General features: G+C 48.6%; 1 protein-coding gene across 5 annotated transcripts in view; it reads left to right on the top strand.

Annotated features, from left to right (window-relative positions):
• The window catches only part of CACNA1E (calcium voltage-gated channel subunit alpha1 E), a 493,636-nt gene that overhangs the window by 461,928 nt on the left and 12,518 nt on the right, over positions 1 to 19,190 (top strand). For all 5 annotated transcript variants that reach the window (XM_032393033.1, XM_032393035.1, XM_032393036.1 and 2 more), the window contains 7 exons: positions 4,110 to 4,237; positions 9,337 to 9,433; positions 11,512 to 11,617; positions 12,476 to 12,583; positions 13,151 to 13,251; positions 13,516 to 13,622; positions 17,322 to 17,430. In XM_032393033.1, coding sequence (XP_032248924.1) covers positions 4,110 to 4,237; positions 9,337 to 9,433; positions 11,512 to 11,617; positions 12,476 to 12,583; positions 13,151 to 13,251; positions 13,516 to 13,622; positions 17,322 to 17,430 — 756 coding nt within the window. The remainder of the gene's footprint in view (positions 1 to 4,109; positions 4,238 to 9,336; positions 9,434 to 11,511; positions 11,618 to 12,475; positions 12,584 to 13,150; positions 13,252 to 13,515; positions 13,623 to 17,321; positions 17,431 to 19,190) is intronic.

The raw sequence follows: 19,190 nt of genomic DNA on the forward strand, positions 1-19,190 counted from the left end.
GACCCAGAGGACATCTCTCTTCTCCGTACCTCAGGGATTTTATCTTACAGGTAGGGCTAAGAATATCTTACCTCTCTTTTGGAGCCTTTCAAACTGTTGAGAAGAGGTACCTCAGAAATACAAAGTGATAGGATTAATAAGAGTAGAGTGGTGACAAGATACAGTGTCACAGATGCGGTCTTTTGACTCATGTCACTATATTTGACGACAGTTGGCCAACTTGACAGACATGAAAGGAAGTGATCACTTTGGGTATTAGTAAATATTGAGTGACATATGTGGAGCACGGCTACTTATAAAATGGTGAGAAGCCCTAGGTGCCTTCTTAATCCGTTCTTTGGGAGAAAGCATGAATCAGCACCCCGGCCTCTAAAAATCTCTACCCTGCACAATCCTAGACAAGGTGCTACCAGATCTATTAAATTGTCAGTCTGGTGTTTCTGGCCACCCTGACATCCCTTAGCGTGGCTTCACTGCTCATGTCACTGACTGTACAAAAATCTAAAACTAGGGGCACCTGGGTGGCTCAGTTGGTTGAGCATCTGCCTATGGCTTGGGTCCTGGTCCTGGGGTCTGGGATTGAGCCGCACGTGGGGCTCCCTGCTCAGCGGGGAGCCTGCTTCTCCCTCTGTCTGCCTCTCTACCTACTTGTGCTCTCTCTCTGTCAAATAAATAAATAAAAATCGAAAAAAAAAATCTAAAACTAAAGCGGTGCCACTGAGAAGTGGTTAACTTTGCAGCCATGCATCAGCAAATGAATTAGGTCGTGTCCAAGCATTTCTGCCTCTCTAAAGTGATCACGAGGGATTTGCCATGTGTCCAGCTCGCTGGTGTGGAGAAGCTCTCTGGTGTGGCTTGCAGGCAGACTTTTGAGGGTGGCCATCAGGTTAACCTAGCAGGGAGTGAGCCACCTGGAGACTCAGGTAGCCCTACGTTGTGGTCTTGGCTTTGCTGCTGTCCTAGCATGGTCACACACTTTCCCTTTTATAGCTTCTGTAAATGGGAGGAAAAATGACTTGATAATAAGGGTACTATTTGCATGGTGAGCGGGTACATGTGTTTTTAATACACTCCCTTCTTGTGGGTGTGAAAGGTTTTTCAATAAAAAAAGGAACACAAAACAGCATCTTAGAAGCACGGGGGTGAGGCTGTGAGTGGGTTACAGCCTCTCTGTCAACCAGAGGTAAAGGGAGGAAGGCCCATGGGTGCCGGTGCTTATTGGTGGGGCTGTTGTAGGGTGACATGGAGGAGCATATAGAAGGGCATGTGGACAGCTTGGTTTTATCCTCCATGGTGTAAGTGTTTAATAATAAATATTTAAAAAGAAATCAAAGATATAACTGGAAAATTCATTAGAGACTAAAAAGGTACTTTTAGAATTACGAGATAGAGGGTGCTGCATAATTCACATTCATGTTATTTTTAAAGAGGATATGATTCAGTATGAGCTGATGTGCTTTTGAATCTCAGCCCTCTGGGAGATTGACTTTGTGACCTTGGGCGAGTCACACAGCTTCTTCGCTCAAACCAACCACTCCAGAAAGATTTACTGATACGCTGCAATGTGCCAGGCCGCATGCTTGGAGCTGAGAATACAAAAGTGTGTAGGAAGCACTTGTGTCCTCGAAGGGCTGATGGCAATTAAGTCTGCCTCCCGACGTTAGAGCAGACACCACACTATGAAAGACTATACAAATGTAAAGCAATGATTTTGTTAACATTAGTAATAAGTACCTTGAAAGGCGTGTAAAACACATGTGTGGATACGTGGAAACCCCTTTAGAACCCAGGCAGTGATTGAATATATTCACTGGGGCTCCAATGTCAGGGACAGAAAGAAAGGCCCGGCACATGCTGGGATGAGGTTCAGCGGCATGAAACAGAACTCCCCAAATAACAGCGGCTTAACCAACAGGGAGGTTTATTTCCCTCACACACCAGTGAGGTCTGGAGGAAGGCAGTCCAGGCTTGTTATGGTGGCTCTACAGAGTGCTTAGTGCCCCAGACACCACCTCCAGGGGCCAGACCTCCAGGCACCCACGCATGTCCTAGGTGGCAGGACGGAGGAAGGCAGGCAGGCAGGAATGAGACGGGTTGTTAGGATGCAGGCAGCAGGTTCTTTCAGAGAAGACTCCAACCACATCCTGTCTCCAGACTTTCTCCTTATCTTTATTTTTTAAGAGATTTTTATTTGAGAGTGAGAGAGAGCATGAGAGTGGGGTGAGGGGCAGAGGGAGAAGCAGACCCCGCGCGGAGCAGGGAGCTCAATACAGGACTCGATCCCAGGATTCTGGGATCATGACCTGAGCCGAAGGCAGACGCTTAACCAACAGAGCCACCTAGACGCCTGACTTTCTCCTGATCTTCTGTGCCATCCGCACATCTGGCACCTCCATCCACCTGGGAACCCACAGCCTCCTCTCACCCTGGCAGCCGGTTGTGTCTCTCAGGCAGGACTCTTACTCTGGAGTGATGGAAGGCCCAGCTCCATCTGGCCTAAGCAGAAAGGGATTTTATAGGCACATATAAATGAAAAGTCCTGGGGCAGGAAAGGCATAAGCAGGTTTCTCTCTCTGCGTATGATCGCTTCCTCCAGGCTCCTCCATGAGAGCTCTTTCCTCAAACACCCCAACCTGTGGCACCAAGATGGTGGTAGCAGCAGTTCCAGACCCCAATCCTCACACATTCAAGACTGACAGGGAAGAACAAGTCTATTGCCCAGAAGGTCCAATACCATTTTATAGGCCGTGATTGGATCACCAATCACTATGGCCCAGGTAAATGGGATTCAGCGACTGGCTGAGGCCCGGATCACAGGTGGTGCCCCATTGAACCATGTTAACTGGGAATAGGGTGGGGTCCCCAAGAGACCAGATGTACAGTAAATGAGCGCTAGGCAGCCAAGAAGCAACAACAGTGTGTGTTCACAGTGCTCAAGTCCTGTCAATTCCATGTCCTTTGATTCTCGACTATCGCCACTGTTGGTCCAAGAGCACCGCAAAACTCTCCCCACAGGTCTCCTGGGCATCCTCGGCCGCACTGCTCCCAAGGGTTCTTTCTGGATGAAACATACCTCAGTCTATCTATCTCCTAGTATAAACCCTTTTGGTGGCTTCTGTTGCTTCCTCATAATTTAGGCCAGAAATGGGCAAACTGTAGCCCAAGGGCCAAATCTGGTTTGCCACCTCTTTTTTTTTTTTTTTTAAAGATTTTTATTTATTTGACAGAGAGACACACAGCGAGAGAGGGAACACAAGCAGGGGGAGCGGGAGAGGGAGAAGCAGGCTTTCTGCGGAGCAGGGAGCCCGATGTGGGGCTCAATCCCAGGCCCCTGGGATCATGACCTGTGCCGAAGGCAGACACTTCACGACTGAGCCACCCAGGCGCCCCTGCCACCTCTTTTTGTATGGCCCCTGAGCTACCAATGGGTTTTACATTCCTAAATCGTTATGGAAAAAGTCAAAAGATGGAAGAATATTCAAGTAACAGTATCTAGTGAAGGCTTGCTGTGTTTTAAGCAAGGTGCAAGGCATAGGAACGTATCTCTGGACAGCAGCTTTCTTATTTCCCCTCCTTAGCATCTGGATCTCTACAATACAGTGGGTGCACAAGAAATGTTGAGCAAATAAGTGAGAGAACAGGGTTTTGGAAGCCACTAGGGGGCATGGACAGCTTCCAAGTGATCATATAGTAAGCCATGCAGTGAGCTCTAAGACACCTCACCAGGTCTCTTGATGGCTCCTTTGGTGGAACAAGGGGCAGGGATGGGGGAAGCTAGAAGGGAAGGTTGGTGTCAGGCCTTGACTTTGAGAATGTTGTCACTGTTGCTGCTCCCTCTGCTGCACATCAATTAAATTAATTGAACAGATAAGAAAGTGACTTTTTGTGGAGTTCTTTGCAAATATAAAGTGGCACTGACGAGTGAAGTAATAAAGCTCACACAATGAAATGTGTGGAAATTGTGACGAAAACATGTTGCATTCAGTAAGATCAGCAGTGCTTTAGCTAGGATCTTTCGCCTCACGAACTTTTGAATTCTTGATTTGCCTTGAAGCCTGTTTTCCTGCGTTAGGTTTCCCCTAACTCCACTTCTCCCCTTTGCCCTCCAGATGCTCAACCTGTTCGTGGCCGTCATCATGGACAACTTTGAGTACCTGACTCGGGACTCCTCCATCTTAGGGCCTCACCACTTGGACGAGTTTGTCCGCGTCTGGGCAGAATATGACAGAGCTGCATGGTGCGTAGGCCTCCCGGCCATCCCAGTGGGGCCAGTAACCAGGGCCTCTGGAGTTCTCAAGGAAGGGGTTGGAACCGGATGTCTGCCTGTTACAGAAGGAGAGGAGGTTCCTCTCAGTCGTGGCCTGTGCGAGAGCCCAGGCCCTCAGATTGGCTCTGATATCAGGCCAGTCATCACAAACATAGCTTCTTTATCTTCGTTTCCCCTCTCATTCCTTCTGTGACAGGCTTTCCTTTTCTTTGCCAGTCTCATCACAGTCTGTACCCAGAATGGTTGGTTTCAGTTGCCAGAGGGGCTTCCCATGATCTTCTTCTTTTTTACCCCTGCCAATGTTTAGTGGACTCCTTTGAGTCACCGGAGCGGGGAAGGGGGGGTGGGTTGACAAGGGTTTTCTGGGTCAGTCGAACATCTGGCCATCGTGGTCAGTGACAACAGCGTTTTGTCTCTCTCATCCCTCTCAAAAGATACTGTTTGAGATAACTCTGAAATTATGTTAAAAACCGAGCAAGTAACACTTGAGGATTTTTACTGCATAGAATTGAATTACATGGCAGGAATTAGCGTGAATAACCTCCCCAGATTTCTTTCACTGTTCCATATTTCTCAAGTGATGTGCCTTCTGGGCTTTTGAGCAGGGGTTGGCAAACTACAGCCTCAGGGCTAAACATGGTCCGCTGGCTGTTTTTGTAAATAAAGCTTTATTAGAACACAGCCAGACCCACTCATTCATGCATCGTCTATGATAGCTTTCACACTATAAGGCAGAGCTGTGTAGTTGTGACAAAGACAGTGTGACCCTCAAAATCAAAAATATTACCTGACCCTTTACAGAAAAAAAAATTTGTTGATCCCTGCTTGAGAGCGCAAAGGCAGCAACTTGGCCCCTCATGGTTGAGGACAGGGTGACCATTCTGGGAGCACTCACTCCACAGGAACTTTTCTGTCCCATGTCATTTTAACTTTAGGATCTTATCTCACCAATCTACCCATTCTGGTCCCCTTCTAAAAATACTACAAAAAAATGCCATCCTTCCCAGGAATGGCCCACGTTGCTTCCACCTGGAGCCCCTTCATAATCCTAGACTCTTCCTAAAATCTACCCTCCTCTGAGGCTGTTGAACTTGGGTCAAGCGTTGGAAGAGTGAATCAGAATTCCTCTTCCCCTCAGTAATTACTAGTGACTTAGGGCACAGAGTTCTCAATCCATTCCTGTTAAAAATGGGTGAGCAATGGCATTTACTTTCTGGGTCTACTTTCTGGTAGATAGGCTGCTTAGAGGGAATGTAGGCAGGGCCTGCATCGAACTGGCCCTATGGCCTTGGACAAGTCACCTAACCACACTAAGCCTCCTCATCTGTAAAATGGTGCTAATGATGCCCTGCCTACCTTGAAGGGTGGCTGTGTGGCTTATATTAGATCATGTATGTAACTGTTGTTACAACTGATAATAACCATATGGGAAAGCAACCAGAAATGATGGAACATTGGTTTGAAAAGCATGGATGGCCATGAGATGGGGAGCCTGAGAAGGGATGTCTTCACTCCCCTGAGAGAGAACTGCTTGTAGAAGAGTCCATTGCTCACCTAGCCTCACTTAGGTGTCTTTGGCTTTCATGTTATCTTGGGACCCGAAAACCTTGTGCATTAAACATGCTCCTCCCCACTCATTCCAGCTGCTGGGAAGAAAGAATTCCATGAGAACTAAAAAAAAAAAAAAAATCATGAGACTTAGATCGAAGAGCTATGAGAGAGCAAAAATAGAAAGGAGAACCCCTTCTGCTTCGAAATTCACAGCATAACAGGCTGGTTAGAGTTTCATTGGCCTTCTCTTTGAGATGCGGGGGGAAGCGCTATCAGGGATAATGTGAGCCAATGTCTTGGCCAACTGATACAGGATGCAGAGAATACCAGCTTATAGGCAGTACGAACCCACCCACATTCCAATCTCAAGAAACAAAGAGCAAATGGTTAACTGAACTTCCTCTCAAGAATCAAGAGACTTGAATACTGATGAGCTGCTATTTAGAAAAAGAGGAGGAATTAACACCAACATCAAGAAAAGACTAGAAAGAGTAAAGCTGGGACAAAGCCTCACGTGGCTGCTGACAAGGACCGGATGCTCAGAGGCGGACATGTGGGTTCATAATTTCAGGTAGAAACCATGGTCCATCCCGGGACCAGGAGGTTGCTTCCTTGTTCTGGTCTCTGACAGAGCAGATGCTTTAGCCCCTGAAAATGAATCCATTGTTGATTCTGTCCTTCCCGCAGAAAGCCAGGACTCCCTAGCAGGCCCTTGATAGAAGGGTGGTAAGATAGGTCACATTGTTCCTGGAATTCTGGCTGGATCTGACCAGGCTGCCTGCCTGTGGGCTGGCTGGCGGGAGCAGAGCTGGAGGGAGAATGTCCACGGCTCCCTACCAGGCCCCTGAGCACAGATCCAGGCAGTCTCCCCACTGAGGAGAGCAGAGCTTGCCCAAGCTGAACTCTGGAACAATCTGCCGCCTCAAGAAGCAAAGCCCTTTGCCAATTCCCTTGTGCTAACTGTGCTCCTTGCTAATTAGCCTAACGGGAAATTCGTCTCTCTCCATCTGCAGAGAAATGCTGACTTCCCACTGCCCCTGACAGGCGGGTCTGAGTGACTGGCTGTAATCGCTCTCTGTGAAAAGCATACCATTGGGCAGCCCACTTCACGGCAGCCTGGCATCTGCTCTGACAGCTGTCAGAGGCCTTCCTGAACTCTCAAACTCTGTTCTTCGAGGCCTGGCTCGAGCCAGCGTCCATTTTCTGCATCTGGCCGAGAATGGGCCAGACAGGTGTCTTGGGGGTGCTCTGGGCCATTTGGCAGTCCCTCGGGTGCTGGATGGGCTCTGATTTCCTTCGACAACCCGGGGCAGTGCAGTTCAGCAAGGTGGTGGTTCTCTGAGGCTTACTGGTCTCAGTCTGTCCTGGTCTGGCTTTGCCGGGTCCCGGGGGGGGAGAAAAAAGAAAAGCTGCTCTTCTTCTTCCGGCCATCAGCTTCATGGCTAAACTGTCATGTCTTTCCCACCCTTTTCTGAGTGTCCTCTATTAACCCGCCTGTGCTTCCTTTGCAGCGGCAGGATCCCGTATAAGGATATGTACAAATTAGTGCGGGTGATCTCACCGCCTCTGGGCCTGGGAAAGAACTGCCCCTACAGGGTGGCTTGCAAGGTTGGCCTCCCAGTCCCCAGCCGTGCCCGGCCATGGGGTGCAACCTCCAACCCTCCTGTCCGTTCTGCTACACCACCACTGCGCCACATGAGGGAACCTTCATGTTGCTTTCCTTTGAGTTTAAAGAGGTCCAAACCCTCCCAGAACCAGCAGCTGTTACATAAGGAAGAAGGGCACATGGGGGGGGGGGGAGGCGGGGAGGCGGAAAAAAAGGACTTCATACAGAAGGCCGATGTGACCTGTCTCACTGTTCAGCACATGCACACAGTCACGTGTGTATGCACACACAACCACACGCACACTCTCACACACTCGGTCTCTCTCCCCACTCCACCTTAACCTGTAGCTTTCACCAGAGGGACCTCTCCGTCCTCCAGAGAATGTGGACGTCTTTGCTGGTTTCCCTTCACTGGAGAACAGAGGGCCTCTTTTTGGTAAAAGTAGCATCATCCTCCCATGTGTAAAGTAGCAAAGTGTGATCCTAGTCAGCCCTACCTCTGCGCATCCTCCAGCTCCTGGGTAGTCTGGCCAGAAGGGATCGTAACAGCTCAAGGATAGAAAGGAGGTGAGAAACCATGAAGAATCAGAGCTAAAGGGGAGAGTGGTAAGAGAGGGTAGCCTCCGTGGCGTGTGGAAGAATGCAGTAGCTCAGGGGGTCTGGGAAGGTCTTTGTAGGTGACGGAGGGCTCCTGAGCAGATTCCTTGCCTTAGGGTCCTCTGGATATTGCTGAGGGGACCAAGGGGCCTGTCATAACTGCCGCATCACTGCTTGTTTGTGAGACCAAGGACGTTGTTCGGGGGCACATGGGACCCCCTGTGCAACTCTGCCAGACCCTGGGAACTCGAGCAGGAGTGGCTCTGCCAAGCCGCTGTCCAAGGCCAAGCCCAATAGATAAGGAAGCCCCTCCTGGCGCTGCCGGAGGGAAGGGTGGGCTCTCTGGGCATAGCACGGTCCGGCAGCTGGCAGAAGACGTAGGCCCAGGAAGATGCCAGCGTGGGCAACGGGAAGGAGCTGGCTTGGGGGTGGTGACACAGTGACTCCCGTACCCCAGGGGCCAAGCAGCTGCCTCTGCTGAGACTCTTTAAACTGCACCCCCGTGAAACCTGCAGCCGCATGTGGGGAGAGCCGGGAGGGCAGCATGGCATGCGAGATGCTCTTCCTTCTCCTGGTTTGGTTTCTTCTGTCCCCAGCATGCCATCGCCCAGGGGCATGCCGGGAGTAAAGAGCACTCTTCCCCGCAGAGCCAGGTGGAAGCAACGGGGCCGGCCGACGCGGAAAAGCAGCCCACCACTTTGAGTGCAAGTTGCCGCCTCCTGATGCACACACACCACAGAGGGGGATACACGACGTTCCGCCTGTGGGTTGAGAGGAGGAGAAAGGCCCGACTTCCAGGTCGGGGGCCCCATCCCCGCGGGGGCCAGAAATCCTAACCCGTGGCTGGAGCACCGTCTATCCGTTTTATACCGCTCGCACACAGCCCTGGGAATTGCAAACAGGCTTGCGGTGAATGGGGGATGGATAGAGTGAACAGCCAAGTAGGGTCCTGATCATCCAGGAGGAGAAAACTGAGTCCCCACGACTGCGCTCTAGAGTCAGAGGGACCAAAATGTTGCCACCAATGTTCCCGGGTCTGTGTGGGGCGTGATATAAATCCGCACCAGGATGGAGTCACACGTACGATTTGCCTTGATTAACAGGTTTCCTATTCTTTTTCTGTTTGTCCATTTTGTTTTGTTTCTCTTCTTCTGTTTTCTGTATTATTTTGTTTGTTTTGTTTTGGCTCTCTGGGAATGCCTGTTCTCCTCTCCTCCCGGTTTGCATCCTTTTCCCCACTTCCTGTTCCTTTCCCTGCCACCCTCCCTGTCCCACCAACCCACCCCACCCCCACTTACCACCCCTCCATGAGCAGTGGCCGCATCCATTACACTGAGATGTATGAAATGCTGACTCTCATGTCACCACCGCTAGGCCTCGGCAAGAGATGTCCCTCCAAAGTGGCATATAAGGTAGACCACCCCTTCCTTTGTTCTGGGCTAGAGACCAACAGGAAACGGGACCCAGCTGTGGGGAGGCCAGAACATGGGGAGGAAGCTGGGCTGGGGAGGTGGAGGAGGGAACCAAGGGGGAAAGAAACAATGAGATTGAAGGGCAAGGAAGGTTCCTGGAAGTATGGAGTCCTAGAACAATACAAAGCATGCTTGGCAAGACTCTTCACCATGAGATGTTTTATGTGTGATTCTGTGTTTCTACAAGCATGTGGCTTCTCATGAATTACCAGATTACCAGAAAGGAAGTGTTAAGTAACGTGTTTCCTCAGAGGAGGCAGAGTGGTGGCCAGCAGGATAGCGTATATGGGCAAGAAGGAAGCCTACAGCGAAACCGCTATCAGAGCCTATAAAAAAAAAACAAAACAACTTTCAATTAGATAAGCTAAGGAAATAAATGCAGAAATTTGTCTAAACACGGTTCAAGAAATTTTTAGGAGAGGGGAAAATCCTTAACAAATGTCTTCTTCTTTGACAGAGGAAGGAACTGTGGCATGGTTCCTTCTAGGTATCAGAAAAAAAAGAACAACATGATCTCTATGATACATGAGGAAGGATCCAGCCCCCTCCCCCCATCAGCCCAGCTGCTGGGCTCTCTTGTCAGTACAAGGGAAAAGGTGACAACGGGCACAAGTTGCCCTCAGCATTAGATTTGCTTTCTTGGCATGACTGATGATGGGGGCTAGCCCTGGAGTCACGGCTGGATTCCCCATGGCTTGCTCAGAGCAGTGTTGTATATTGGAAGTCACCTGCTGTCAGGGTACTCAGAGCTTTGGGGTCTGATTTTCTTCTCCACCCATTAGTAATAGTTACTGTGGGGTGTTTAGACTGACCCAGCACTCCGGAGCTCTTTCATCTAGGAAGGCACCCCAGCAATGTTACCACTTGTCTAGAAGCTTAAGGAAGTGGGAGAGAGATGGCACTCAGATACAAACAAGAAACTGACTTTACACTCTAAGACACCACGTCTGTGGAATCACATTAGGTGAGATGTTCCAACGGAGCATTATAGATCCTGCCTTGGGAAGAGACACATCCCTCCCTGCTAGGCTGGTGGTTCTGCCAGAGGACCTTCTAGCTGCTTCTACCTCCAAGTTGTACGGCTCCAGAGAGCATCTCCTTGGAACAGGGCCATTTCAGGTCCAGGACATGGCTCTTCATGCACAGCTTATGGGCTGGCGTCCTTTTTGCTCGTGATGGCCACATCCAAAAGGACCAGGTGGTGGGACATGGCATTGAGTTCTTTGAATTTCTGGGATGAAGCTTGGTGGGAGAGGGGGTGTGGGGCCTGGAGGAAAAGTTAAAGGATTCCAAAAGCAAGATACTCTCTGGAAAGTGGATTTGGCCATTTCAGTTTGATCCCTTCCTTCGGGTGAGGGGAACAAGGCCTGCCCACTCTGCTCCTGCCTTGGTCACCCTTCTCTCATTCTCTCCTCTGCGCTCTGCAGCCTTCTTCCCCTAGACCCTGTTTGCACTCTCTTTTCCATCCTGCTCCACCTCATCCTTTGGATAAGTTGGACTTATGCATGTTTAATCATGTGCTGGCAAATTTCACCTTTTAAAGACTCAAAAAGGGGGCATCAGGATGCATCTTTCAAGTCAGATAAGCAAAGCGAAATCTCCCCCATCACTCTCTTTCCATGTGAGTTTTGGGGGTATCCATGGGACAAGGAGAAACAGAGAGCAGCCTTGAATCAGGGAATGGAGTCACCTCCCAGAGCTGACTCTTTTCTCTGAGCCACTTCTTTTAAAAATCACTTTCCATCCCTATGAAAGACATTCTTAGGACCATGGAGGAGTCCTGCAGAATGCTAGTCCCCCTTCTTTTGGAATTCGGTGACATTCCCTAGGAAAAAACTACATAGCAGCGAGTGAGCCTTAAGTGAGAAGCAGAGAGAGGAGGTGGGACCGGGGACAGGGAATCCTTGCCCTTCTTTTTTGTCTCTGCATTTGACCCCTGTACTTCTCTTCTCTTCTCACCAAGGTTTCTTTCGATATTTTTTTTTCCTCCTGCTGTTTCTTTTCTCTCTTTCGCACAGAGGTTGGTCCTGATGAATATGCCAGTAGCTGAGGACATGACAGTCCACTTCACCTCCACACTTATGGCTCTGATCCGGACAGCTCTGGACATCAAAATCGCCAAAGGTGAGCCGGGGAGGGAAAACGGGATTCTGGAACAACTCACCCGAGGTGGCACAGGATGGAGATGTTCGAACTTGCATCCATCTGACAACGCCGTGATGTGGAAATCAGCTCTGTAGGGTCCTAGTTTCACCTCTGACTCGGTAACTGTAATGTTTGCCATTTCTTCCTGGAAAAATGAATGGTTTGATAATCTCTAAGGCTCCTTCCAGCTCTACCAGCCTGCGATCTTCATTGTCTGGCACATAGTAGGCCTACAGAAGTCTTTGCTTATTGAACGAATGACTTTTGATTCTGTCCTTTCTTTCTTATGTGGTATCATCTCTAATGCCCTGGAAGGTTCGTGGCAGGGGCTATCGGGGCAGTACTTTGCTCCTCTCCATTTCTGATTCAGTGATTTAGGAGAGGAAAAGTTTACTATTTCCAGATGCACCTCCAGCCTTCCTGCTCTTGCCTGATCCAAATCCTTTTTAAAATCAGGTCACTCAGACTATGGAGTCAGAGTTGCTGGAAGAATTGATGTACGTCTCATGAGGCAGGGGAGGCTCCTTATGGCTCTTTTCATTTTTCCCTCTGATATATTAAGCACCTGGGAGGTGTTTCTAATGAATGAGGAAGCTGCTCTTGGTCTCGGGGCCTCAGATCTGTGGCAGGTTATCCCTGAGTCACTGAAAATGGGAGCAAAATTGTGTTCTGCTTCTTCAGCAGAAAGACCTGGTATTACAAGATCCACTGTCACTAAGTGCCAAGAATTCCTCTGAGAATATGAGGTGCCATGCTGATTCAGCTCCCACCCCCCACCCACTCCCTCAGTCCTTGGTATTTGTGTGTCTGTTCTATTTATGAAAATTTATCTTCTAGGTGGTGCAGACAGGCAGCAGTTAGACTCGGAGCTGCAAAAGGAGACCCTGGCCATCTGGCCTCACCTGTCCCAGAAGATGCTAGATCTGCTTGTGCCCATGCCCAAAGGTGTGGGGTCTCCTCCTGGGTAGCGTTGTCACTGTGGGCTCAGCATGCCACGGTCACGTCTTTTGGGAGAATAGGAAGTGATCAAGGAGATAAAGGTTGCTCTTTTATCCTTAGGAAACCCAAATCCCCCACTTCTTAATCCCTTTGCGTTCACTGAAAACGTTTTTTCAAGATAGGTCACTGTAGTTGTGGGTGAAACTTCTTGGGCGCATAGCTCTCTCCCTGCCTGTAGTAGTGTTCAGCAAACCCTCACGCATTGGGAATAAGGGTGCTGTGACTTGGACATGGGAATCTAGACCAGTGGAGGTGATGCTTACTCATATGTGGTTTCTCATCAGTAACCTTACCCTCACTGGGTGGCAGTGGAAGCTCCCTGAGGGCAGATCTGGGACCTCATCACTTTGTATCCCCAGGGTCCAGCACACATGGAGCTCTCCATAAATGTTGGCTAGATGGGTGGCTGAGGGAGCAAACCTGCTTCAGAGAGTGGGGAGGCTTGTGAGGTGTCCTCACTCTCTGCCACCTGTCTTCTTCCTGTTCCCTCCCATGCCACCTTTGTGGTTCTAGCCTCTGACCTGACTGTGGGCAAAATCTATGCAGCAATGATGATCATGGACTACTATAAACAGAGTAAGGTGAAGAAGCAGAGGCAGCAGCTAGAGGAACAGGTGAGGGTCACTGACAGCAGGGGAAGTGGGTGGGCCATGAGGAGTCATAGGAGGGCCCCTCTAGGGCAAGGCCTGCGCCTCCCTGGGGCTCAGAAGCAGAGGCTGGGGTGCAGGGCCCAGGAACGTTCTAGTGTTGGGGATTAGAAACCCAGGGGATCAGAGGATCAGGCATGATCCTATCTTACCCAAGTGAATGGTATCCCCCACTCCCCTGCTGGTAGACCCCATCATCACATGAATTCCTCCTTCCTGCTTTTAACACAGAAAAATGCACCCATGTTCCAGCGCATGGAGCCCTCATCTCTGCCTCAGGAGATCATTGCCAATGCCAAAGCCCTGCCCTATCTCCAGCAGGACCCTGTTTCAGGCCTGTGAGTATAACCAAGGACTCCACAGCCGTCCTGCTTGCATCCGATCACCAGCGCCATTATGCAGGCCCAGAAATGGCCAGGAAGTGATAGTCTGAGCCAAGTGATCCTTTCTCTGAGTTTGAGAAGACAACAGTTTTTATTTTAAAATGGTTATTCAGCGGGGCTAATAGCATGTTCAGTCCTGGGGCCAGCTCAAGAGAGAGTGAATGGACAAAGGAAGAAGGGCATACGTTCATGTCTTCGCTCTACAAATAAGAAACTGGGGACTAAATAAGTTACCCAAAGGCATATGGCTAGTAGGAAGCTGAACTGGAAGTTTGTTATTCCTAACTACAGAGTATTCCCACTACACTGTTACCTGTAATGAACAAAAGGAACCTTAGATCAGGAAAATATATATATATATTGGAAGCGGAAACAAAGCCTCAGTTAAGGAATTTGCCAACTCTTCTGAGTTGTAAGCCCTAGCCCCCTACTTGGTCGTTAGTCATACATGATTTACTATAGCAGACATACCTCATTATAACCTGAACTTCTTTACATCAGCAAGCATGTCCAAGTTCCCAAAGGGCAGGAATCTCTCTACCCAAGGTGAGTGAGTTTTTGCAGTTGGGTTTAACCCAGTCTTCGTTCTCATGGAGCTGATAATCATTAAATACCACAACCTCAGTAATTATCAGGGGAATGAAATCAAGGCTTGGGAATGAGATCTCTGTCAGAATGCCATTTGGAGTTTCTCACACCACCAATTCCTTTCAGCCTGTGATGCTGGACACCTGTTTTTGAAAAGCATTGATTTCAGAGGTCTTAATCCAACACATTTGCAAGAGAAGCAAAGGACCAACATCATGACCAAGGCTATTCATTTTTACAGATATTTGATGTGATAAAGTAGCAAGGTATGGATTCTCCTGTCTACAGAAAACCAGGAGAAGTCTGTCTTTGGTCTGTGCAGGAAGGGGGTATGACTGGAGCAGTGGAAACTTCCCAGGGGAAATACAGGGTCTTTCAAGGGCTTTGGCTTAGAAAGAGAGGACACCCCTCCACCTAGGTCTCTCTCACCCCAACAATTTGCCATATTTAACTCCTACTACAACATCAGTCCAACTCCTCCCTGTGTTTATTGATACTTCTCCTCCTTGATTTGACCAATATTTATTAAAACCCCCTATGAGAGAAGAGCTGGCTCAGGCACTGGGGAGTTATCAGTCAACATGATCACGGCCCCCATGGAGATAAATATTGAAAAAGAAATTACAAAAGTGAGGAAGGTTAAAATGCAGAAGGGTAGCCTCATGTGATACCACAGAAGAGAAGCAACACAGCGGTTCCAGGGTGTGGGGAGGCCTCCCTGTGGAAATAACATTTAACGAGACTCAAAGGCATGGTCTTCAAGGGGGGGGGAAAGGGGGAGAAGCCTCAGGAACCTGAAAACTGTCAGGATGGCTGGAGCTGAGGTGATGAGCTCCATCGGGGCCAGCACGGGGAAGCATTATAAACAGGATACAGGAGTGAGGGTTTATCTAAGGATCATGGGGTTTTACTCATCAGTGTGACATGATCAGACTTGGGCTTTTCCGAGATGATTCTTGAAACCATTGTGGACTTGGATCAGAATGGAACAGTTTGAACGACAGAACTGCTTTTAGTATGTGATGGCAATTGTGTGAATTATTAATGACTGTGGCTTGGACTAATAGGATGGAGATGGGGAGAGATGCTCAGACTTGAAATATTATCAGGAGGGAGACTGGATGGGATGTGGTGATTGATTTGCCTCAGGGAGTGAAGGAGGGGAAAAAAAAAATCAAAGATGACCCACAAGTTTCCAGCATAAGGCTTTGGGTGGATGTTGGCACACTTCCTGAAAGGGGTTCAGAGGTAGAGGTCCTCAGGACCTTCTGCCCTCCCTGAGCTTATACCTGGTGGAAAGCCAGTCATGAAACAGAATTATCGGAAAGCAGAAAAGTTGTCATTTTCAGTGATTTGTACTAGGAGGAAAACAGTGTGGCATAATCTGAGTCCACCTCCGTTCTGGCGGTGGGGAGAGATCAGAGAGCATTTACTGAACAGAGTGAATTTTGAAGGATGAATTAAAAATAATATGAAAAAAGTTTGCCGAGGGCAGGGGAGTTGGAGAGAAGCACTCTGCTCTCTGGGAACAGCCTGTATTAACGTCTTGAGGCAGAGAGAAGCCGGGCGGGCCCATTCAGTGAACTAAGAGAGTCCAGTGTGTCTTAAATTCAGGAGCAGGAGATAAAGGGCATGAGAAAGCAGGCAGGGTAGGAACCAGATCAGGAGAGGCCGTGTTCCAGACTTTATCCTAACAGTGAGAATCCAGACACGGTTTTTAAAGGAGGAAGTCACTCTCACTTCAAGTTATTCAACTCTAGGAGGTTGTTCAGTGATCCCAAGTGTCCTTTCTCTCTATTGGGGATTCTGTGGTGACTCAGAGAGCAATGTCCATCTTGCTCCCAGTGGTTCTCAGAAGGCACACTGAGGACCTGTAAGCAGGTCATTTAAATATCAGATCGCTCTGTATCAGTTGTGAAAATTCAGCAAACATCCTCCTGGCAGCAAGGGGACAGGTGGGATGACTCTCCGCTCTTCAGATCTCTCCCTGTGATCCCAGTCAAGGTAAGATTGTGCCTATGGATTATTTTTAAGTAAATTTGTTCATGCCTCAGATTTTCCAGTGGATCCATTCATGAGTGCAGTACCCTCCACTATGAAATGGCTGTCCCTGGAGTACAGGACGATGCCCCCTCTCTCCCTTCCAGCTGCAGCCCCATCCCTGACCACTGTCCCTCTTCCCACCATCAGGAGGCTCACTCCGCATTCTTGAGTAGGTCAGAGGGCACCTGTTACAGTGCTAGTCGCAGTGAATGGCAGCAACAGACACCTTCTCCGGAGAGGCTGGCTACCTCTTTCTCTCCTAACCAGCCCTGTGGGTCCCATTGGCTAAGAGTGTCTGCAGGTTCCCAACAGTGGTTTAAACCGGGATGGCTCCCCATAGCTTTCATTCAGAGGCCTCTTACCTCATCACCATTTAAGAATCCTCCTCCATAACCATCAACCCAGAAGTTACCACCTTGGAGATCATTCCACCCAGTTCATAAACCAACAGACATAGTGTCTGGCACAGAATTGTCCATCAGTGAATATTCATGGCATTGAATTGTTTAGTTTGGCCAAGGATGTTGGCACAATAAGACCATATTTCTGCTGAGACTGGGGGAAATTTTTTAAAAGACCATGACTGCTTAATATTTAAACAAACTGTTCACTGTTTAAACTACAGTATTTTTTTTTTCTCTGCTGAAGGGAGAAACTGAGCAGAAACAGGTTTGTAATCGAGCATGGGTCTTCCATATGGCTGAGTGTGACAAATAATGTCGTTTGTCACGGATAGACTAGTCACCAGCAGAATTCTGATGAATGGTTCCAAATGCAGGTTGAAAACAGTGGCTTCTCCTTTCCAATGCTTTTTTCTTTTTTTTTTTTTTTTTAACTTTTTTTATTCTAGGGTCCAGCCCCCCTGTCAGTTGCCAGCCTTACACCCAGCCAGTGCTGACGGGTGTTGCCCTTGCCAGAAAGGAAGTCCCCCATCTGGGGTGGGGAGCTAGTAGCGGTGGCTATGACAGGACTTCCCCTTTCTCTCGTGTACACGTGACGTCTGACTTTGCCATTGCTTTTCAGGAGTGGCCGTAGCGGGTACCCTTCGATGAGTCCGCTCTCCCCCCAGGAAATATTCCAGTTGGCTTGTATGGACCCAGCCGATGGACAATTCCAGGAACAGCAGTCTCTGGTGAATGAATGAGTTACATGACCTCAAAAATAGTTCCTTGGTTTCCCGATCCCTCCCACTCTCATTTCCAAATCTTATTTCATAGCTATGGTTTATCAGGAAAACCCTTTCCGATAGTCCTGCCAGTTAGTTACCATGCTTTCTCTCCTTTTGTGGCTGAATTTCTCATGTTCTCTGACAAATGCTCCCTCTGCAGGTTTTAACAATCCCAGAGACCCCTTACCTGCTTCAGGAACCTAGATCGCTTCAGGCCAAACCTTCTTAATTTATGCCTGTAAGCAGCAAATGTAGACGCAAGAGTCACTAAATCTTGCCTTTGATATGGAGCCTTAGGATGAACCATCAGAATGAGTGGCACCAAATGGACAGCTTAGTGTAGCCAGGTACTGCTTCTGGAAACACAGGAATGCCCTATGCCGGCCCTCTGGAGATGCCCACCTTGTGGATAACTCAGGGGAGCATGTGTGACCATAACGAGCTGTCAGCCAAGAGTTACAGAAAAATCTCTTACCTCTTTTCTTTGTGTCCCTTTTGGTCACAATTCTATGAATCAAGTACATACTAAGAGGTCCCTAAAATCCCTCCCCTGAGCCTAAAGTTTTTCATTAGCCTAAATGGTAAAATTCCTGAGAAACCTATTGAATCAAGTTTAAGCTGGGGGGCGGTGCACATTGACCTTTAGATTTTGCTAATACAAAGCTAAAATAGCTTTGTGTTTTGATTCCCAATGATAATAGACTTTACCGTTATCCTTAGTTCAGGAGCCTGAGATCAACGTCCGTCCTGAACTTAGAATCAAAGCCCAAGTGTTCATGGGCCTGGAAAGAAAAAGACAAAACTCAACATTTGCAAAAGTCCATATAGACAGCTTATCCTGAGTTCTGTGTCACTTTGATTATAATTCATCTGTGTGTTTTTTTTCTCTCCCCTTCTCTCCTGACCCCCTCCACTGCTACTGTGCACCCCAGAGCCATCCTGGATGGATGATGTGGGTGGAATGTGGGACTGGCCTGTTTATGGAGTGCATGTCTGATGGCATGGGAACCCTTAGAGGGGGCAAAACCCTCCGGTAGCTCAAACAAATGGGTGATTCCGTCTCCTGTGACTGCTGAGACAGGGAGTTCTGTGTAGATGTTTGGGAGACCGCTAGACCAAACCCTCTCAGGGTGTGAGTACCTTGGGTGTTCTTGGTAAGGTAGGCAGGAATCCTTGGACTATTTCCTGCCTTCCTTTATGAGGAACTTAGCACCATGGACTAATTGGTACAGATAGTTTGATTCTTAAAAGAAGTGCCTCTCAGCATTTTACAGCTTCTCTGCCTGATGATGTGTCTGGCTGGGAAAATCTCAATAATGTGTCCTTTCTTTCACAGGGAGGCTTTCTTTATTACATCATTATTTCTGTGGGTTCCCCAGGGCTGAGCCATAGTGCCAGGACTTTTTGGATCTGTGTTCATCTCATTGTCAGTACTGGTGTCTGTAATTCAGTTCAGGTGTCAGCCCGTGCCACACGCTCACCACTGTGTACTCCTGCCCATCCCTTGGGGCCCCCTGTTCCACGTCCAGAGGCGTGGCCATGATTTGTGCATGTGTCTTATCCCACCTCTCACACCCCACAAACTGCAGTGTTGTTACCACATCTGTTTTAAGTCGGACCTGTGTGCTTTATAAAGCATGTACTGCAAACACTAAAATTTCCTCAAGCACACATATCACATGTTCTAGGAGGGCAGTCCTCCCATTCACACCAGAAACCACCCG

This window comes from Phoca vitulina, unplaced genomic scaffold, assembly GCF_004348235.1.
Source record: "Phoca vitulina isolate PV1807 unplaced genomic scaffold, GSC_HSeal_1.0 scaffold71, whole genome shotgun sequence".
Lineage (NCBI taxonomy): Eukaryota > Metazoa > Chordata > Mammalia > Carnivora > Phocidae > Phoca > Phoca vitulina.